This window comes from Heptranchias perlo, chromosome 7 (assembly GCF_035084215.1).
Source record: "Heptranchias perlo isolate sHepPer1 chromosome 7, sHepPer1.hap1, whole genome shotgun sequence".
In the NCBI taxonomy this organism is placed as follows: Eukaryota; Metazoa; Chordata; class Chondrichthyes; order Hexanchiformes; family Hexanchidae; genus Heptranchias; species Heptranchias perlo.
In genome coordinates, this window is record NC_090331.1 from 96,352,512 (window position 1) to 96,375,671 (window position 23,160).

At 47.3% G+C, this 23,160-nt stretch overlaps 1 protein-coding gene across 1 annotated transcript in view; it reads left to right on the forward strand.

Annotated features, from left to right (window-relative positions):
• The window catches only part of zgc:112416 (uncharacterized protein LOC550509 homolog), a 166,280-nt gene that overhangs the window by 141,058 nt on the left and 2,062 nt on the right, over nucleotides 1–23,160 (forward strand). The window contains exons 6-8 of the mRNA XM_067988137.1: nucleotides 4,188–4,324; nucleotides 14,255–14,496; nucleotides 18,634–18,703. Coding sequence (XP_067844238.1) covers nucleotides 4,188–4,324; nucleotides 14,255–14,496; nucleotides 18,634–18,679 — 425 coding nt within the window. The 3' untranslated portion in view covers nucleotides 18,680–18,703. The remainder of the gene's footprint in view (nucleotides 1–4,187; nucleotides 4,325–14,254; nucleotides 14,497–18,633; nucleotides 18,704–23,160) is intronic.

Here is a 23,160-nt window from a genome sequence, read left to right on the forward strand (position 1 = left end):
CAAAATGCATCACTTCACACTTCTGTGTTAAATTTCATCTGCCATGTGTCTGCCTATTTCACCAGTCTGACTATGTCCTCCTGAAGTCTGTTACTATCCGCCACATTGTTTACTACATTCCCGAGTTTCGTATCATTTGCAGGTCATTAATATATATCAAAAAGAGCTGTGGTCCTAATACCGACTCCTGGGGAACACCACTGTATACTTTAAACAAAGCTTGTTAACAGTCAAAGCCTGGGAACTAAACCACTTCCTGGTTTGACAACCCATGAAGGTAAAATCCCCTCTTTTCTACCAACTTAACTTAAGTCAGGTGCAGTTCCGGTGTGAGAGCGGCATTGGCCTTCATTATCCTCCTATTTATAGACAGGCATCATTTGGGGTCAGTGACATCTTGTAGCAGCAACCACTTCTCCCAGAATTAGCATGTATTATAGAACTGGTGTATCTACTACACCTCTTGGCTGCATCTCCAGACACAGCCCATTACTTCGATCTTTTCCCTTGCCCCTCGCGGCCCCTCTGTCTCCGTCCCTTCCTGTTGCCCAGTCATACCACCTTTCTTTTCTCCACTCTCGGATACTTTGCTTTCTCCAATCCTGACCCAAATCCATCACTGCTCCTCTGCTTTCCTACTCTCCTGCCAGCGCCACAGGCTTCACTTCCTCTTAGATAAGCCCACAGCTTCCCTCTGAGCCTCTCTGTTCCTCCTCCGAAGAACCCATTGAGGTTGTCATCGTTGCCTTCCTACGAGTAGCAACCCCAACTGCCCCATCGTACTCTCTCACCCACTGTCCCCCACCGCCCCCCCCGGACCGCCCGCCACTGTCTCCCCCCCCCCCGGACCGCCCGCCACTGTCCCCCACCCTCCCCGGACCGCCCGCCACTGTCCCCCCCCCCCCGGACCGCCCGCCACTGTTCCCCCCCCCGGACCGCCCGCCACTGTTCCCCCCCACCCCCGGACCGCCCGCCACTGTTCCCCCCCCCCCCCCGGACCGCCCGCCACTGTCCCCCCCCCCCCCCCCGGACTGCCCGCCACTGTTCCCCCCCCCCCCCCCGGACCGCCCGCTACTGTCCCCCCCGGACTTTGACTGCGGATCAATAATCATTCTCCCTCTTCACATTTCCCTCTAGAATGTCCATTCACTTCTGAACATGGCCCTTGCCATCCACAACCTTATTGTACATGATTGCATTGACATTATGGCTCGGACCAAAGCTTTGTTGAGGGGTGGTGACCTCTTATCCCTTACCGAAGCCTCCCTATGTGGCTACACGTTTAACCACCTGCCTCGTCCAGACCATTCCGGTGATGGTGTGGTCCTTATCACTAAATCACACTTTGGTCTCTCCCCCTACTCCTCTGGTGATTTCTCCTCCTTTAAGCACCTCACCTTGTTCCACCCCTCTCGCCTCTCCTTTAAAATCCTCGTTCTCTACCTCCCACCCTCAAGCTCTACGCCGAGTTTCTCCCCGAGAGACCCTCTCTTCTTTCATCCCTCAGCCTCTGCACTGAGCAACTCCTCATCCTCGGTGATTTCAACCTGCATCTCACCTCTCTCCTCTGATTTCACCACCATTCTGCATTCCTAAACCTCTCCCTCCAAATAAACCTCTCCAACCCATATTCACGGCCACCCCCTCAACTGTGCTATCTCACTTGGCCTCTCTACTCCTACAGTCTCGATCACAGACAAAGCATCTCTGACCAATTCCTTGTATCCTTCACCGCCCGTATCTCCCCACCCACTTCCTTCTGCGTAAGCCCCAGAAATAACTCCTCCAAGTCACTTAAAACGGCACTTTCAAGCTCCCAACTGTCTAACCTTTGGCCCTCCATTTACCACAATACTTCTGCAGCTACTGATCTGCTCAACCTTGTCCCCAGTAAAACCCTTACTCTCTCGCATCCCAGTTATTCCCCGGAATAGTCCCCATCATTGCTACCTGAAGTCCAAGGGGTGCAGACTTGAGCGTATTTGGTGCACAGCTCATTTAGAAATGTGACCAGATCTGGCTGGACCACATCAAGCTGTATCAGGCATTCCCCTCCTCTGCCAAAGATGTTCACTGTTCCAGGTCCATTCTGGAGAGCAACGATAACCCCCAGCTTCCTTTCTCCGCTACCACCTTTCTCCTTAAACCCCTCTCCCCAGCCCCTCCACCCTCCAAGAACCAGTGTGAGAAGCTCATGGACCTCTTTGTCACTAAGATTGAGGTTATCCGTTCTGCTGCCTCTGCTTATTTCCCTGCTTCTCCTTGTTCACCAAGTCAAATCTCTCCCAAGGCCCCTCCCTTCCCCTGGCCCTAAACCTTTCTCTAGGTTCCCTCCTATCTCCCCTCATGCTCTTTCTGAGCTCATCTTGCCCAAGAGACCCACCTCCTGCTCCCTTGACTTCATTCTCAATAAACTGCTGAGCACCCAACTTCCCTTCCTAGTCCCCACTTTAGCTGACATTGTAAATGGTCCCCTCTGCTGGGGTAGTTTCCCATTGCTTCGCAAACCACCGTCATCACCCACCCTTGACCCCTCTGTCCTTGGAAATTACCGCCCCATCTCCAACCTCCCTTTCCTCTCCAAAGTCCTTGAACACACAGTCGCCTCCTAAATCTGTGCCCATCTTTCCTGCACAGCCGAGTTTGAATCTCTTTAATCAGGTTTCCGCCCCCTGCCACAGTACTGAATCGCCCCTAATCAAAGTCACAAGTGACATCCTCTGTGACCGTGGTAATCTGTCCCTCCTCATCCTTCTCGACCTGTCTGCAGCCTTCGACACAGTTGACCACACCATCCTCCTCCAATGCCACTCCTCCGTCGTCCAATGGGTGGGACTGCGCTCGCCTGGTTCCATTCTTATCGATCCAGTCATAGCCATAGAATCACCCGCAATGGCTTCTCTTCCCACTCCTGCACTGTTACCTCTGGAGTCCCCCAAGGATCCATCCTTGACCCCCTCCTATTTCTCATCTACAGGCTGTCCCTCGGCGACATCATCTGAAAACACATCAGGTTCCACATGTATGCTGACGACACCCAGCTCTACCTCACCACCGCCTCTCGACCCCTCCGTTGCCTTTGCGCTGTCAGACTGCTTGTCTGACATCCAGTCTTGGATGAGCCGCAATATTCGACAGTTAAATATTGGGAAGGCCGAAGGCATTGTCTTCGGTTCCCGCCACAAACTTTGTACCTTCACCATTGAGTCCATCCCCTTGCCTGGCCATTGTCACAGGTTGAAACAGACCAATTGCAACTTTGGTGGCCTATTTTACCCTGAGCTGAGCTTCCAAACCCATTTTCTCTGCATCACCAAGACCGCCTACTTCCACCTCCGTAACATCGCCCGTCTCCGCCCCCGCCTCAGCTCATCTGCTGCAGAAACCCTCATCCATGCCTTTGTTACCTCCACACTCGACTATTTCAACGCTCTCCTGGCCGGCCTCCCATCTTCCACCCTCCATGAGCTTCAGCTCATCCAAAACCCCGCATCCTGTCCCATACCAAGTCCCATCCACCAATCATCCCTATCCTTGCTGACCGACATTGGCACGCCTCAAATTTAAAATTCTCATCTTCGTGTTTAAATCTCTTAATGATTTCACCCCTCCCTATCTCTGTGCACAGTTCTGGTCTCCATATTATAGAAAGGATATAGAGGCATTGGAGAGGGTGCAAAAAAGATTCACAAGGATGATACTGGAACTGAGAGGATATCCTTATCAGGAAAGGCTGAACAAGCTGGAGCTCTTTTCTCTGGAAAAGAGAAGGCTGAGCTGATAGAGGTATTTAAGATAATGAAAGGGTTTGATAGGGTAGATGTAGAGAAAATGTTTCCACTTGTGGGGGAGTCCAGAGACCATAAATATAAAATAGTCACCAATAAATCCAATCGGGAATTCAGGAGAAACTTATTTACCCAGAGAGTGGTGAGAATGTGGAACTCGCTCCCACAAGGAGTAGTTGAGGCAAATATCATAGATGCATTTAAGGGGAAGCTAGATAAACACGAGGGAGAAAGGAATAGAAGGGTATCCTGATAGGATTAGATGAAGAGGGGTGGGACAAGGCTCGTGTGAAGCATAAATGCCTGCCTTATGTGAAATGTACCCCCTCTAATCTCCCTGCCCCCACCCCCGGCACTTAGCTTCTTGTTTAATATAATCTTTTATTAATTTGTTCACAGATATGGTTGAGCTGATGTTAATGCAAAATGCCCAGATGCACCAGATAATTATGCATAATATGATGCTGAAGGCACTGCCTCCAATGGCGTTCTCCCAGCCTGGCGGTTCTGCCAGTCCTACCGTCTCTCATGGACAGGTAAGAAATTTCTGTTGGACAAATCAGTTTTCTTCAATCTCATTTCCTCTTCTCTCTGGACTGTGGACCTCCCTCAGTACTGACCAGCTATCATCCAAGGGGCAAACTTGGCCATGGACCTCCCTCAGTACTGACCGCCTATCATCCAAGGGGCAAACTGGGCCATGGACCTCCCTCAGTACTGACCGCCTATCATCCAAGGGGCAAACTGGGCCATGGACCTCCCTCAGTACTGACCGCCTATCATCCAAGGGGCAAACTGGGCCATGGACCTCCCTCAGTACTGACCACCTATCATCCAAGGGGCAAACTGGGCCATGGACCTCCCTCAGTACTGACCACCTATCATCCAAGGGGCAAACTGGGCCATGGACCTCCCTCAGTACTGACCACCTATCATCCAAGGGGCAAACTGGGCCGTGGACCTCCCTCAGTACTGACCGCCTATCATCCAAGGTGTTGCCTGGACCATGGACCTCCCTCAGTACTGACCACCTATCATCCAAGGGGCAAACTGGGCCATGGACCTCCCTCAGTACTGACCGCCTATCATCCAAGGGGCAAACTGGGCCGTGGACCTCCCTCAGTACTGACCGCCTATCATCCAAGGTGTTGCCTGGACCATGGACCTCCCTCAGTACTGACCGCCTATCATCCATGGGGTTACCTGGGCCATGGACCTCCCTCAGTACAGACCACCTATCATCCATGGGGTTACCTGGGCCATGGACCTCCCTCAGTACTGACCACCTATCATCATGGGGTTACCTGGGCCATGGACCTCCCTCAGTACAGACCACCTATCATCCATGGGGTTACCTGGGCCATGGACCTCCCTCAATACTAACCAAATATCGTCCAGGATAACCCAGGCCCTGGATTTCCTGCATTATATTTCGAATCCAGGATCGTGGATCTCTCTATTACTGAACACCAACACATGCCATGACTTTATAAAACATCGTGGTTACTGAAAATGATGAGTGGGTGGGACATTGCTAAAGTTTTTTCAGCCACCTCTGCCCACGTTTGGCCCAGTATAATTTCCATGTGAAAGTTAAGTCATGACAATTTCTAACGGAAGGGAGCTTGGTACCAATATAGGTGGTCACCATCATTGTGAATCTGTCTTCAAACTGTCCAATTCTGCTTCTATCTTGCTATATCTGTCTATATCTATGACTCAGTCACTGTCTATCTTTCAGATGGGAATTAACCATTGTGTAGAAGATGTTGTCATAAAGGAGAACATTGCTTGACAACATCCGCCAGATTGTTGATGAAAATGAGGAATTCAGGGGCAAAAACCATACTTTCCAAAGGGGCCCTTCTGAATATGCATTTGTCATTGATGTCACATATGGAAGGCACTTATCCTATTCAACAACTCATCTGCTGTACCACAAGAGGCCAGGTACCCAATGTTGTTGAAGGATCTGGAGCTGCCAAAGGTTACTGCTCTCCTGAATGCTAAGTGTCAAGAATTCCTCCATGTTCTCAACCATCAGGTTGAAACTGTCACCAGTTTGCTCTGAAGCACAAGTGCTAACCAATGAACAGGGATTTAACATGTGACTTCTTTTTTTTCCATCTTTAAAAAGTTTTTGAAAAATTCACATCAATTTTTCTCCCTCCCCTCTGGATGTGTTGTCTTTTTTCGGGGGTACTGGCTGCCCACTGGCACTTCACCTAAGTAGTCATTATTCATGTGTGGGTATTGGCAGTGAGTGTTCGAACGCCATTTGATCGCAAAGGGCATCACAGCCAATCCCGATCCTGTCCTCATCCAATATCTACAAACACAAGCGTTTTCAGCAGGCGTCTGTGGATATTGATCAGGAGTGGGAATCCTGGTCAGTTTTCCCCACCTACTCTGGCAGCACTAAAGTGGACCTGCTACTGCCCAGCTGAGATCAGTTTGGCAACTTCCTTATTGAAACAGCCCAACTGTTCATTACATAAATTTGCTGAGACTTGGGAACAGGAATCCTTTTTCTAAAGAGGAAGGATAATGGTACTGGGACTGATAATGGAAGAAGATTTGGCTGTCTTCCTTTAAGTCTCTGAAATTCATGCAGTTTGGAGGTGATCTACGTAAGAACATAAGAAATAGGAGCAGGAGTAGGCCACACAGCCCCTCGAGCCTGCTGCGCCTTACAATAAGATCATAGAAACATAGAAACATAGAAAATAGGAGCAAGAGTAGGCCATTCGGCCCTTCGGGCCTGCTCCGCCATTCAAAATGATCATGGCTGATCGTCTAACACAGTACCCTGTTCCCGCTTTTTCCCCATATCCCTTGATCCCTTTAGCATTAAGAAATACATCTGTCTCCTTCTTGAATACATCTAATGACTTGGCCTCCACTGCCTTCTGTGGTAGAGAATTCCACAGGTTCACCACCCTCTGAGTGAAGACATTTCTCCTCATCTCTGTTCTAAATGGCATTCCCCGGATTCTGAGACTGTGACCCCTGGTTCTGGACTCCCCAGCCATCGGGAACATCCTCCCTGCATCTAGTCTATCTAGTCCTGTTAGAATTTTATATGTTTCGGTGAGATCACCTCTCATTCTTCTAAACTCTAGTGAATATAGGCCGAGTCGACCCAATCTCTCCTCATTTGTCAGTCCTGCCATCCCAGGAATCAGTCTGGTAAACCTTCGTTGCACTCCCTCCATGGCAAGGACATCCTTCCTCAGATAAGGAGACCAAAACTGCACCCAATACTCCAGATGTGGTCTCACCAAGGCCCTGTATAACTGCAGTAAGACATCCCTGTTCCTGTACTCAAATCTTCTTGCAATGAAGGCCAACATACCATTCGCCTTCCTAACTGCTTGCTGCACCTGAATGCTCGCTTTCAGCGACTGGTGTACAAGGACACCCAGGTATCGTTGCACCTCCCCTTTTCCCAATCTATCACCATTCAGATAATAATCTGCCTTTTTGTTTTTACAACCAAAGTGGATAACCTCACATTTATCCACGTTATACTGCATCTGCCATGTTCTTGCCCACTCACCCAACTTGTCTAAATCACAATGGAGCCTCTTTGCATCCTCCTCACAGCTCACATTCCAACCCAGCTTTGTGTTGTCTGCAAACTTGGAAATGTTACATTTAGTTCCCTCATCCAAATCATTGATATATATTGTGAATAGCTGGGGCCCAAGCACTGATCCCTGCGGTACCCCACTAGTCACTGCCTGCCACCCGGAAAAAGACCCGTTTATTCCTACTCTCTGTTTCCTGTCTGTCAACCAATTCTCAATCCATGCCAGTATATTCCCCCCAATCCCATGTGCTTTAATTTTGCACACTAACCTCTTGTGTGGGACCTTATCAAAAGCCTTCTGAAAATCCAAATCCAAATTCACTGGTTCTTCCCTATCTATTTTACGAGTTACATCCTCAAGAAACTCCAGTAGATTTGTTAAGCATGATTTCCCTTTCATAAACCCATGCTGACATTGTCCAATCCCATTAATGCCTTCCAAGTGTTCTGTTATTACATCCTTTATAATAGACTCTAGCATTTTCCCCACTACTGATGATAGGCTAACTGGTCTGTAATTCCCTGTTTTTTCTCTCCCTCCTTTTTAAATAGTGGGGTTACATTTGCCACCCTCCAATCTGTAGGAACTGTTCCAGAGTCTATAGAATTTTGGAAGATGATCACAATGCATCCACTATTTCCAGGGCCACTTCCTTTAGTACTCTGGGGTGTAGATTATCAGGCCCTGGGGATTTGTCAGCCTTTAGCCCCATTAATTTCCCTAGCACTATTTTTTTACTAATACTGATTTCTTTCAGTTCCAGCCTCTCACTAGACCCTTGGTTCCCTAACATTTCTGTCAGGTTATTTGTGTCCTTCTTTGTGAAGACAGAACCAAAGTATGTGTTTAATTGTTCTGCCATTTCTTTGTTCTCCATTATAATTTCCCCATTTCTGACTGTAAGGGACCTACATTTGTCTTCATTAATCTTTTTCTCTTGACATATTTATAGAAGCTTTTACAGTCAGTTTTTATGTTTCCTGCTAGTTTACTCTCATACTCTATTTTTCCCTCTTAATCAATCTCTTTGTCCTTCTTTGCTGAATTCTGAACTGCTCCCAATCCTCAGGCTTGCCGCTTTTTCTGGTAATTTTATATGTCTCCTCTTTGGATCTAATACTATCCCTAATTTCTTTTGTAAGCCACGGTTGAGCCACCTTTCCTGTTTTATTTTTGCGCCAGACAGGAATGAATAACTGTTGTAATTCCTGCACACGTTCTTTAAATATTAGCCATTGCCTATCCACCGTCATCCCTTTTAGTAAAGTTCCCCAATCTATCATAGCCGACTCGCATCTCATACTTTCATAATTTCCTTTATTTAGATTCAGGACCCTAGTTTTGGATTCAACTACTTCACTCTCCATGTTAACGAGGAATTCTATTGTGTTATGGTCGCTCTTCCCTAAGGGACCCCGCACAACAAGATTGTTAATTAATCCTTTCTCATTGCACAATACCCAGTCTAAGATCGCCTGTTCTCTAGTTGGTTCCTCAACATATTGGTCTAGAAAACCATCACGTACACACTCCAGGAATTCCTCCCCCACAGTGTTATTGCTAATTTGGTTTGACCAATCTATATATAGATTAAAGTCACCCATGATTATAGTTGTACCCTTCTTGCATGCGTCTCTAATTTCCTGTTTAATGCTCTTCCCTACATCTCCACTACTGTTTGGGGGCGTATAGACAACCCCCAGCAACGTTTTCTTGCCCCTTGGTGTTTCTTAGCTCCACCCATACAGATTCCACATCGTGATTTTCCGAGCCAATATCCTTCCTCACTATTGCATTGATTTCCTCCTTTACTAACAACGCTACCCCAACTCCTTTCCCTTTTTGCCTGTCCTTCCTAAATATTGAATACCCCTGGATGATCAGTTCCCATCTTTGGTCACCCTGCAGCCATGTCTCCGTAATCGCAACTATATCATAACCGTTAATATCTATCTGCGCTGTTAATTCATCTACCTTATTGCGAATGCTCCGCGCATTTAGACACAATGCCTTTAGACTTGTCTTTTTAAGATTGCTAGTCACCTTAGTTTTATTTTGCACTATGGCCCTATTTGTTTCTCACCCTTGTTTTCTCTGCCTTCCACTATTGCTTCTTCCCTTTCTGTCTTTTGTTCCTATCCTTGTTTCCCCCTCCTCTGTCTCCCCGCTCAGGTTCCCATCCCCCTGCCATTCTAGTTTAAACCTTCCCCAACAGCACTAGCAAACCCCCGCGAGGACATTGGTCCCGATCCTGCTCGGGTGTAACCCGTCCCGCTTGTACAGGTCCCACCTTCCCCAGAACCGGTCCCAATGTCCCAGGAATCTAAATCCCTCCCTCCTACACCATCCCTGCAGCCACGCATTCATCTGGTCTATTCTCCTGTTCCTGTGCTCTGGTAGTAATCCTGAGATCACTACCTTTGAGGTCCTGCTTTTTAATTTATCTCTTAACTGCTTAAATTCACCTTGCAGGACCTCATCCCTTTTTTTACCTAGGTCGTTAGTACCGATATGGACCACGACTACTGGCTGTTCACCCTCCCCCTCCAGAATGCCCTGCAGCCGCTCCGTGACATCCTTGACCCTAGCACCAGGGAGGCAACATACCATCCTGGAGTCACGTTTGCGGCCGCAGAAACGCCTATCTGTTCCCCTTACAATTGAATCCCCTATCACTATAGCCCTGCCACTCTTCTTCCCCTCCTCCTGTGCAGCAGAGCCACCTGTGGTGCCCCGAACCTGGCTCTTGCTGCATTCCCCTGATAAGCCATCTCCCCCAACAGTATCCAAAGCGGTATATCTGTTTGAGAGGGAGATGGTCCCAGGGGAACTCCTGCTCTACCTGCCTAGTCCTTTTACTCTGCCTGGCGGTCACCCATTTCCTTTCTGCCTGCGTAATCTTTACCTGCGGTGTGACCACCTCACTGAACGTGCTATCCACGATAATCTCAGCATCGCGGATGCTCCACAGTGAATCCACCCGCAGCTCCAGCTCCGAAATACAGTTAGTCAGTAGCTGCAGCTGGACACAGTTCCTGCACACATGGTCGCCAGGGACACTGGTAGTGTCCATGATTTCTCACATAGTGCAGGAGGAGCATATCACGGGTGCGAACTCTGCTGCCATGACTTGCCTTAGATTAAGCTTGTTAATTACTCCCTTTAAAGAGTTTACTCCTTTAAATTACTCTTAATTTAGAGAATGTTAACTATACCAGGGACCTTGATTCACTAAAAAACACCACTTGCTCTAAGAGCTGCAGACCTTACCTTTCATTTTACTTTAGTTACTGTGGAATAGTAGAAATACTCACCTGAACCTACTCACCAATCAGGTGCCTCCCCTGTGTCGCGTCCCTTTCTGATTCCTGACATCACTTCGAACTCCGTCGCAGCTCCCTATACTCTGATCCGCTCCTCTCAGCTGTTCTCGGCGCTCCGAAATCCCGCCTTTTTATGGGATGCTCCAATCTGCTCCTCTCATCTGTTTTCGGCGCTTCGAAATCCTGGCTTTTTATGGGACGCTCCCTCTGCTCTGTTCCACTCCTCTCAGCTCATGGCCGATCTTTGACCTCAACTCCACTTTCCTGTCCTATCCCCATATCCCTTGATTCCCTTCGTGTCCAAATATCCATCCATTGCAGCCTTGAATATTCTCAATGACTCAGCATCCACAGCCCTCTGGGGTAGAGAATTCCAAAGATTCACAACCCTCTTGAGTGAAGAAACTTTTCCTCATCTCTGTCCTAAATGGCCGACCTCTTATCTTGAGACTATGACCCCTAGTTCGAGACTCTCCAGCCAGGGGAAACAACCTCTCAGCAGTTTGGACTTCTACCTTTAGAAATCTCAAACCGATGACAAGGTCTTTTCTTATTTGGTATGGAGATGGGCTTCCCTGACCTATTGGTCACCTGAACTTCCCCATGGACTGAGGCATTTCAAAATGTTGTAGCGACATTGCTCTTTGAACCAGGGCTGTGAGCTGAGGCCAGTTTGTTTGTTAGATGACATTCAGCAGCACTAAATCTGACCAGCTTGGTCTCAGCCCTAACAATGTCTGAATGAAGGCTGGTACAGTTGGTATTTGATTGATTACACGGTAGGAAGGTGAAAACCTTTTTGAAGGTACTCGATTCCCGTTCTTAGCTATCATCTCCAGAACCGAGCTAGCTCCTGTTGCAGTCACAATTCAGGAGACGTTTCATCTTGTTTGGCCATGTGCTTTGTCTCCTGCCCATGAACCCCTGTCTCTCAATGGCTTGTCAAAGAGTCACCTAAACCTCCAATAGAGCCACTTAAGAACCTGACCCGGCCGTGCCCCATTCCATTAATTTGTTATGGACTTTGACCTGCTGGCAGGTGACATCCTATCTGTGGCCACATGGAGATCGCAAAGAACTATAACTGTCTATCTAACGCAACTGTGGAAGATTGCCAACTCCTGCTTGGAATATAGGTCAACTTCACCATCATCTGTGCTGCTGAGAGATCAGAGCCAGGGCTGGACTGAGCTTCACTCACTGCCAAATTCACTCGGAATAAATGAACAATTTATCTGGTATGTCAGAAGCTGTGACAAAGTCCACAAATGCTTGTGTCTGCAGTTTGCAGCATCTCTGATCAGATTTTCAGCATAGTGTCTATAAACATGAATGCCCTGTGGGGTTGTGATGAAGCATGTGTTGTTTTTTTTGGCAGTCTGTCCTCTCTGTAAGATTCTGCTGAACTCAGACTACCCATTACAGTGCTGGTGCTGTTCAAACTTGGTAGATCCTGTAGAATGCCACTTTGGGAGAATTTGAGCCACTGGAATGTTAAACCTCATCATAAAACATAAACGTTACAAATACCAGAAACAATTACGATCCATTAAATGCCTCGTAACTTGATAAGGTGGATGATCTCATTCGAACCCCAGGAGAAGTTGCTCTGTCCCATGTAAGTGTTCAGAGTCACATGGATAACCAGGTTTCGAGGAGTAGGCTGAAGGACACAGTGATAAGCATCAATCATGAGCTGAGGGGCTAGCCAGAACACCCGTTCACTTGTGTACAAGGCCCTTGCCATCCATGAGCTTACCGTGGATGATTGCATCGACATCATGGTCTTGACAAAAACTTGACTGACTGGTGATGACACCTTCCCCCTTACTGATGCCTCTCCGCCTGGCTATATCTTCCATCACTTGCCCCGCCCAGACCGTCGCGGCGATGGTGTGGCCCTTATCACCAAATCACACCTTGGTCTGTCCCCCTACTCCTCTGGCACCTTCTCCTCCTTTGAGCATCTCACTTTGTTCCACCCCTCTCACCTCCCCTTTAAAATCCTCGTTCTTTACCATCCATCCAAGTACCACGCCAAGTGTCGCATCAAAATATCTTCACTGCTTTCCTCCCTCAGCCTCCGCACCGAGCGACTTCTCATCCTGGGTGATTTCAACCTCCATCTCAACTCATCATGCTCTCTCTCCTGAGTTCACTGCCGTCCTATCCTCCCTTAATCTCTCCGTCCATATAAACTCCCCCACCCATATTCATGGCCACCCCCTCGACCTTGCCATCACACGTGGCCTCTCTACTTCCATCATGTCAATCACAGATAAGGCCATCTCTGATCACTTCCTTGTATCCCACTCCACCCACATCCTCCTTCCCCCTCCCAATCCCCATCCTTCTATGTCTGCCCCTGGAAAAATCTCTCCCCCAAGTCACTTCCGACGGCACTTTCAAATTCCCAAATGTCTAGCCTTTGGCCCTCCAGAGCTACCGATCTGCTCAATTACACCCTCACCTCCACCTTTGATGCCCTTGTCCCCATTAAAACCATTACTCTCTCTCATCCTGGTCGCTCCCCCTGGTACAGCCCTCATCTCTGCTCCCTTAAGTCGAAGGGATGCGGACTTGGCATTTATGGCGGACAACCAGTTTAGCCATTCATTGCCAGATCTGGCTGGACCACATAAAGCACTATCAGATCCTGCTCTCCTCTGACAAAACTTCTCATTATTCCAGGATCGTCCTGGAATGCAAAGAGAACCCCCAGCTGCTGTGTGGCCATTCTTACTGGGTCCAGGTGGGAATCGGTGTCAGGGCCAGGAATTAACATTTTCTGGGTCTCGATGACGCCTGCTTTGATTCCCGAATCCCGCCCCGAGTTAACATTGGGCCTTCAGTTCCATGTTCCATGCATTGGGCTGCCTCCCTGTACTGGTGCCCAACATCAGAGACCATTCACTATTCTCAGTGGTTCAATCAACATGGGAATGAATGGTTCCACATACCCTAGGTTGGCATGAATGGGCCTTAAATAGGCAATTTCACTCATAGGAGCCATGGAGATGGTTGGTGAGAAATAAAAATGTCACACTGGTACAAGAGGGAGCACTCTTTTGAGGTTGGAGCTATGGCACATTGTTGGGGCCTGCGAGTGCTTGACGCTGACACCAGGTGGTTGAAATGGAAACTACTCCATTCCCCAGCACTAACATCCCCTCACCTTGAACATAAATGTCACACACAATAATAGAAAGTCATTAGACAAGGGGGAAGTGTGGGTGAGTAGAGTCCTGTGAGTGTTGTATTACTCAGCGCCAGCTGAAATTCTGTTTAAGAAAGTGTTATGTGCGACATCAGTAAAAAAAAAAATCACAATTTAAATAAAATAAAAGTACTGTTATGACTAGAAATATAGGTAAGTATTTAGAGACCTTGTACTCTAGCATATGAGACAGAACTGATATAACCAGAAATATATTCAGTTGCAATTGTGAAATAAAGTTAACCTCCAATGCGTGTACCACTGGCCTCTCTCTGTGAAATGGTGTGCAATGTATTCTCAGACTGATGGGTTACAATTCTTCCTAAACCACAGGATGTGCAGTCAGCAGTGCCACTTGTAGTGAAAGCTGAGAAGCCACGTCCATCTTCAGTGCACCATCATCATCACTACTCTTCCCAAGGGCAGCCAGCGTCACATCCACCTCCTCTCCCACCAATAGGACACCCATTGTGGCCATCAATGCTACCTCCCAACCCAATGGCACAGCACAGCAACCTCCAGCCTTCAATTCAACACCTGATGGGCCCCACAGTGACACTCCCTGCCTTACAAACGTAAGTGAAGATTGGTAGAATACATCTGTGGCTTTTAAATCATCTCCTAAATACTCCTTTCCTACTTACCTGAATTTTCTATTGCTGCCGAATATCCAATTGTATTACTCATTCCAGACATTGGCGCTGAAATTCCCCAAGGTTCTCCCACTCCTCCCGCCGTAACTTTAGCAGGAGACCACAGATCAACCCAGGGTAATGGCGCAAACAGCAAGAAATGGCCCTTTCCCTCGGGTTGCAGCTAGTCTCCCACTGCTGGTAGAACCCCCATGGTTTTTCAGGGCCAGTGATATGAATTCTCAAAGTCCAGGACCAGAGCCAAAGACGGAGTGAAGGATACATGTCACTGACACTCCAACAGTGCACTGGATCCTGACCTGTGAGCCTGTAGAATCATAGAATCATAGAAAGGTTACAGCACGGAAGGAGGCCATTCGGCCCATTGAGTCCCCACCGGCTCAATGCAAGAGCAATCCAGCTAGTCCCACTCCCCCGCCATATTCCCTTTTTCCTTTCAAGTACTGAACCAGTTCCCTTTTGAAGGCCATGATTGAATCTGCCTCCACCACCCCCTCGGGCAGTGCATTCCAGATCCTAACCACTCACTGTGTAAAAACGTTTTTCCTCATGTCACCTTTGGTTCTTTTGCCAATCACCTTAAATCTATGTCCTCTGGTTCTTGACCCTTCCACCAATGGGAACAGTTTCTCTCTATCTACTCTGTCTAGACCCTTCCTGATTTTGAATACCTCTATCAAATCTCCTCGCAACCATCTCTGGTCCAAGGAGAACAACCCCAGCTTCTCCAGTCTATCCACATAACTAAAGTCCCTCATCCCAGGAATCATTCTTGTAAATCTTTTCTGCACCCTCTCTAAGCCCTTCACATCTTTCCTGAAGTGCGGTGCCCAGAACTGGACACAATACTCCAGTTGTGGCCGAACCAGTGTTTTATAAAGGTTCATCATGACTTCCATACTTTTGTACTCTATGCCTCTATTTATAAAGCCCAGGATCCTGTATGCTTTTTTAACCTCTTTCTCAATGATTTGTGCACATATACCCCCAGATCTCTCTGTTCCTGTACCCCTTTTACAGTTGTGCCCTCTAGTTTATATCGCCTCTCCTCGTTCTTCCTACCAAAATGAATCACGTCGCATTTCTCTGCGTTAAATTTCATCTGCCACGTGTCCGTCCATTCCACCAGCCTGTCTATATCCTCTTGAAGTCTATCACTATCCTTCACTGTTCACTACCTTCCAAGTTTTGTGTCATCTGCAAATTTTGAAATTGTTCCCTGTACACCCAAGTCCAAGTCATTAATATATATCAAGAAAAGCAGTGGTCCCAGCATCGACCCCTGGAGAACACCACTGTATACCTCCCTCCAGTCCAAAAAACTGTTCACCACTACTCTCTGTTTCCTGTCTCTTAACCAATTTTGTATCCATGTTGCTACTGCCCCCTTTATTCCACGGGCCGCAATCTTGAGGATAAGCTTACCATGCAGCACTTTATCAAACGTCTTTTGGACATCCACATACACCACATCAACCGCATTACCCTCATCTACCCTCTCTGTTACCTCATCAAAAAACTCTATCAGGTTAGTTAAACACGATTTGCCTTTAACAAATCCGTGCTGGCTTTCCCTAAACAATCCACCCTCGTCCAAGTGACTGTTAATCTCCAGATTATTGTTTCTAAAAGTTTCCCCACCACTGAGGTTAAACTGACTGGCCTACACTTGCTGGGTTTATCCTTACACTTTTTTATGAACAAGGGTGTAACATTTTCAATTTTCCAGTCCTCTGGCACCACCCCCGTATCTACGGATGTTTGGAAGATTATGGCCAGTACCTCCGCAATTTCCACCCTTACTTCCCTCAGCAACCTCGGATGCATCCCATCCGGACCGGGTGACTTATCTACTTTAAGTACAGATAGCCTTTCAAGTACTTCTTTATCAATTTTCAGCCCATCCAGTATCTCAACTGTATCTTCCTTTACAGAGACTCTGGCAGCATCTTCTTCCTTGATAAAGACAGAAGCAAAGTACTTATTTAGTACCTCGGCCATCCCCTCTGCCTCCATGAGTAGATCTCCTTTATGGTCCCTAATCGGCCCCACCCCTCCTCTTACTACCCGTTTACTGTTTACATGCCTGTAGAAGACTTTTGGATTCCCTTTTATGTCGGCCGCCAGTCTATTCTCATACTCTCTCTTTGCCCCTCTTATTTCCTTTTTCACTTCCCCTCTGAACTTTCTATATTCTGCCTGGTTCTCACTTGTGTTATCAACCGGGCATCTGTCATGCGCCCCTTTTTTCCGTTTCATCTTACTCTGTATCTCTTTTGTTATCTAGAGAGCTCTGGCTTTAGTTGCCCTCCCCTTTCTCCCACGTGGGAATGTACCTAGACTGTACCCGAACCATCTCCTCCTTAAAGGCCGTCCACTGTTCAATTACAGTTTTGCCTGCTAATCTTTGATTCCAATTTACCCGGGCCGGATCTGTTCTCATCCCATTGAAATTGGCCAGGACTGTTACTGATGTTTTGCTGAGGGCTGCAATTCCAGTTCCCGCTATTCTCAGGAATGTTTCAACACGCTGCACCATGAGATGGTGAAGTGTGGGTCTGCGATTCACCCACACAGGGTTCGGCCGAGTGGAGTTCTGGAACCTCCTCATGGGGTTCTTCTACATGTTGTACTCGAGCTGGGCCAATCTAGTTCCTAATAGCTCTCCCTTGCTGGAGAGCAAGAAAAGGAGACAGTAACAGGCCCAAGCTCAGCAGGGAAGCTGTGATTCCGCCGTCAGCCAACTGCTTTACCAGTGACCATTCAAGACAATAGTAAAAGTGATTGGGGGCGATTTTCAGCTCTGCCACCTGGTGAAGCGGTTTGCTCGTTACAGAACCGCCCAATTGAAATCAATGGGTTGACATTGGACATTACCTGCATTCGGTGTCACAGTATTTGTAGTGTATGTTTTGCTGGTGTGCTTGCCCCTTGTGTGTGTTGGTTGTCTATGTGCAACACTACTCATTGTTCCCCCAGTTGATGGAGTAGCATTGATGGATGGCTGCATAGCCAACTGGTTAGTATCTGCAACTAAACTGATAATCCTGCAACAGTGCCAGAGTCACCTTTTCTGGAGTCACTCGTTGCTTTCCGAGGTAGCGTTTATGGTGTCTTGGGCAGGACTGTGAGGTGGCAAAGGACTGCTACTGATACAAGTTCTGCCTTTATTATTAATCCATACGAGCAACTAAGACACACTTGTCTATATGGATAACACAATGTAACTACAGTCACGATTTGTAGAATTGTTCACAAATCGTAGGATATCTAAATAATATGGAACGTGCCACAAATTCTCCATTGTTACTGGTTCATTCACCTTGACATGAAAGAAACACATTACTCCCATTTTGGAACAATAGGAGGTTCACCCACAAAATGAACCACGGTTGATAAACTTTCGATTCAGGGTTTAATACTTCAACACATGACTTCTTTTTATTATTGAGAAACAAAGATGTAGGACCAAGGCCCCTAGGACAGGACACCGTAAAGCTTCAGAAGAGCCAAGGAGTAGTAGTTAGGTGCCAATTTGGCTTAGTTGGTACACTGTTGTGTCTGTCAGAAAGTTGTGGGTTCAAGCCTTGCTCTAGGATTTGAGCACATATGTTGAAATTTATGTGGGGAGAGATCAGTGGAACTCCTGGAGAAACAGCTGTTTACATCATTTCTGTGGGGCTCCTGTTGAAGTTCTGGTGGGAGAATCACATGGAAATCCTCCCCCATAATCAAGGCTGACACTGAGTACTGAGGGAGTGCTGCATTGTCAGAGGAGCTGTCATTTGGTTGACAGTAAAGATCCCATAATAATATTCAAAGCAGAGCAGGGAGCTTTTTCCCAGCCTGAACCAATAGCTCCAAATATTAATTATCTGGTCATTCATCTTATTGCTGTTTGTGGGACTTTGCTGTGCTCAAAATGGCTCCTGCATTCACCTACAAAACAACAGTGACCACACTTCAGAGGTAACTCAGTGAGAGTCAGGTGCTTTGGGACATCCTGAGAGATGTGATAAGATGCAATATAAACGCAAGTTCTTTCCTCTTTCTTTGAAGGGAAGCAGTCGTTGGGACCTACTCCCGGGTGCCTCCAGGACTATAGGTGCAGAATACTACACACCTGAAGGTAAAGTCACTCCTCTGGCTGCATGTCAGCGTTTGTCTTCTGCAGCATAGCTGCTTATTAGTGTAAAACATTAGGGCAGCAGGAAGGGCCGGTAATTGGCCCCATTCCACCTGCCCGATGCTCTGTCTCCCCCCACCCTGCTTGCTCCCCAATAATCCGACTCCCACCTCTGCCATTGTCTTGCGTGCTGCTGTTTCTAGTTACAGCATGAATGGCACTCACAGAACATCTTGGGTGCACAAAAGATGTTTGTCTGGTAGTTGAGTTACCACAGAACTGAAATCAGCCAATTCAAGTTTCCCGTACTCCAGGCATCTGCTCCCGTCAATCATTGTGGTTTCCTGGGGTACAGGAACCTTGCATTCGTTCATTCAACTCGCTGCAAAGGCAGATGGACCAGGGACAGGTGGCAGCAAGTTCCAGTAAGGAGCCCACTTTGCCTCAGTTGGGGTGGACCCTTTGCGAGAACTAGCCAGTTGCACACTGCTTCTCTGTGTCTACAACCACATGAATCAGTTTCCATGCTCTGGGGAGCCACAGTGACCAACGGGGCAGCTCCCCGTTGTGCGGGAAATTTAAATCAACTTTCGTAATCGGCTGCAAAGGACAAGTGGGCCATCAGCTGACAAGTTCTGGCCCGGCCTTGAGGCAAAAGCAGGTTGGCGGAGGAAGGGGAGAGGGTGGTATTATATCCCCTGTATTACTGAGGGAGTGATTGCAGCCCTCATTAGTATCTGTGCCTCCCTACTGTTATTTAACATTTCCCTTGAGTTACACCACTACCCACTCAAAATGAATCCATCCATTGTAATAACTCATGATTGATTTTTCACTCCTCGTATTAATCAAATATCATCGAGGACCAGAACATTGTTTAGGCATGAAGCAAATCTTTGCATTTAGCTTGAACTGAACATTACATTTATTGTTATTAGGTTGATAGTTCTGACAGACAAGTAGATTTCTATTGTTTAAATGGTACTGTAAGGCGCCCCAGATGGCTTGGTGGGTTTACCCAGTGGATAGCTGAGCGAGGAAGTGTGCCTTTAATTCCTGATCTGTGATAATTGTTACAATTGGCCTCAGAGCCAAGTTCGGAAGGGCAGAGATCAGCCATGATTTGCATTCTTGATTGCTACCTATTGACCCCTGCTGGTGGGTGAGGACAGTATCAGGTTTGGCTGTGATGCCCACCATGGTAGAGCAGCCATCTGATGCCCATTGAAAGCCCATGCATGAATAAGAACCATACCCAGAAGGCACATCGGCAATACCGTCCCCCTCAGTGAGAGTGGGTGCCACCACAAATGGACTTCCCACATTTCTACATCTAGAACAAAGGTTCCAGGAGCTTGGATAGGTTGTGATTTGGTGCGCCTGTGAGGAAAGGGGCCTCGAGATTCAGCTCCCATGGTTGGAAGATGTTGAAGTTGCTCCCACAGGCACAAGAGGCTGTTGACTAGGAGAGGCTGGTGTTGGTTCTCTCACCACCTGCTGTAGGCCCAGTCTGACAGCTATGTCCGTCAGGACTCGGCCAGCTCGGTCAGTAGGGGTGCTACCGAGCCACTCTTGGTGATGGACATTGAAGTCCCCCACCCAGAGTATATTCTAGGAACATAGGAACAGGAGGAGGCTATTCAGCCCCTCGAGCCTGCTCTGCCATTCAATTAGATGATGGCTGATCTTAACTCCATTTACCCACTTAGCTCCATGTCCCTCGATACCCTTATCTCCCAAAAATCTATCAATCTCAGTTTAGAAAGCTCCAATTGACATAACCGGCTGCAATCACCCACAGCCTTTTGGGGCAGAGAATTCCAGATTTCTACGACCCTTTGTGTGAAAAATGCTTCCTGATTTCCCTCCTAAATGGCCTAGCTCTAATTTTAAGATTATGTCCCCTCGTTCTTGATCCTCACCCAGCAGAGAAAATAGTTTCTTTGAATCTACCGTATCGAATTCTGTGCCCTTGTTACCCCTTCCTGTAAGTGGTGCTCAACATGGAAGAACACTAATTCGTCAGCTGAGGGAGGGCAATAGGTGGTAATCAGCCGGAGGTTTCTTTGCCCATGTTTGACCTGAGCCAATGGTAAGGACTCCCGCCTCCCCCTCTGCCCCACGACTGTATACCACTGGGCCCCACCTCTGTTGGGTCTGTCCTACCAGTGTGACAGGATACACCCAGGGATGATGATGGAGGACTCTGGGACATGGCTGATGGGTACGATTCTGTGAGTAAGACTAGTCTGTGGGACAATTCTCCTGACTTTAGCACCAGTCCCCAGACGTTAGCGAGGAGGAGCTTGCAGGGTTGACTGGGCTGGGTGAGTCTTTGTCATGTCTCAATCCGATGCCTAGATCGTAGCCGAATGTTCGGTCCGGTTTCATTCTTCTTATTCTTTGTAGCAGTTTCACACAATTGAATGGTTTGCTAGGTCACTTCAGAGGGCAGTTAAGAGTCAACTACGTTGGTGTGGGATTGGAGTCACATATAGGCCAGACCGGGTAAGGACTGCAGGTTTCCTTCTTTAAAAGACATTAGTGAACCAGATGGGTTTCTATTTCCAGATTTTTAAAAAACTGATTTCAAATTCTCAAACTGCCCTGGTGGGATTTGAACTAATGTTCTCTGGATTACTAGTCCATGATACCGGGGCCTAAAAGGTTAAATGTGAGGACAGGTTGCATAAACTAGGCTTGTATACCCTTGAGTTTAGAAGGTTGAGGGGTGATCTAATCAAGGTGTTTAAAATGGTGGGGGAATCCAGAACAAGGGGGGCACAATCTTAAAATTAGAGCCAGGCCATTCAGGAGTGAGATCCAGAAGCACTTTTTCACACGGAGGGTAGTGGAAATTTGGAATTCTCTCCCCCAAAAAGCTGTGGGTACTGCGTGAATCTGGTAACATTACCACGACGCTACCATACTGGATTAATAGGCGTGATGGTTCGGTGGGACTTCACTGGAACGTTCGCAGACTCGGCTGGGACCCAGCAGAACAAGTTCTGCAGATGAACCCCCAAACCACCAAAGGCTTGCTCCTGGAGGCCCTTCCCCCGTCCCCATGAACTTTGATGTGGAGATGCCGGTGATGGACTGGGGTTGACAAATGTAAGGAATCTTACAACACCAGGTTATAGTTGGACTATAACCTGGTGTTGTAAGATTCCTTACCCATGGACTTTGCCAGAGTTCTGAGCAGGAGTGATCATGGCACGACTCTGTATTGCTCCTCTACAGATTTCTAAGGTAGACCGGCAGCACCAGAATAAGCCCGAAGGCCAAAGGTCTTAAAAAGGTCTGGAACTAAATTAGGATATTGAGAAGGAACATCCTTTCTGGGTAAGGGAAAAAGGAAATAAGTGTTTCTTTGAAAAGAAAGTATTGTCCTGCTCTGCCTCCTTCCTCTCTGTGGCAGTCCTCAGTTGAAGGACTTCTTAGTAGAGCACACAAAACAGACATTTCCACAAAGTACATGCAATAAGAACACAGAATCAGGAGGAGGCCATTCAGCCCCTAAAGTCTATTCTGCCATTCTTTTAGATCATGGCTGAGTTGTACTTCAATTCCATTTACCCGTCATTGCTCCATACCCCTTGATATCCTTACCCAACAAAAATATAGCAATCTCAATCTTGAAAATTTCAATTGATGCAGCATCCACAGCCTTTTGGAGGGAGAGAATTCCACATTTCTACTACATTCTATGTCCAGATTTCCACTACCCTCCGTGTGAAAAAGTGCTTCTTGATTTCACTCCTGAATGGCCTGGCTCTAATTTTAAGATTATGCCCCCTTGTTCTGGATTCCCCCACCAGAGGAAATAGTTTCGTTGTATCTACCCTATCAAATCCCTTTATCATTTTAAATACCTTGATTAAATCACCCCTCAACCTTCTAAACTCAAGAGTACAGAAGCCTAGTTTATGCAACCTGTCCTCACATTTAACCCTTTTAGCCCAGGTATCATTCTGGTGAATCCGCGCTGCACCCCCTCCAAGGCCAATATATCCTTCCTGAGGTTCAGTGCCCAGAACTGAACACAGTACTCCAGATGGGGTCTGACCAGGGCTCTGTACAGCTGGAACATCACTTCCACTCTTTGTATTTCAGCCCCCTTGAGATAACGGCCAACATTCCATTCGCCCTTTCTGATTAGTTTTAGTACCTGTGCACTACAGTACTGCCACACTGTGCAGACGTCAGTCACCATTACCCTAACAGAAGTTGTCTGCTGACTGCCATTGACTGCCCTGCTCGGTCTCCTCTGTGATGGAATTTCTGCTACATTGGCTGCTGTCTTTTTTCTGATTCTCCTGAAGGTGTGAAAAATTCTCTAAAACTGGATAATCACTTCTGAGCAATTTCCTTTGGCTGTGACAAGTCCTCAGCACTTTCAACTGGAAACAGCTGCAGGTTCTCCTTTGGCTGATGCATTGAATTCAAAATCAATTTTC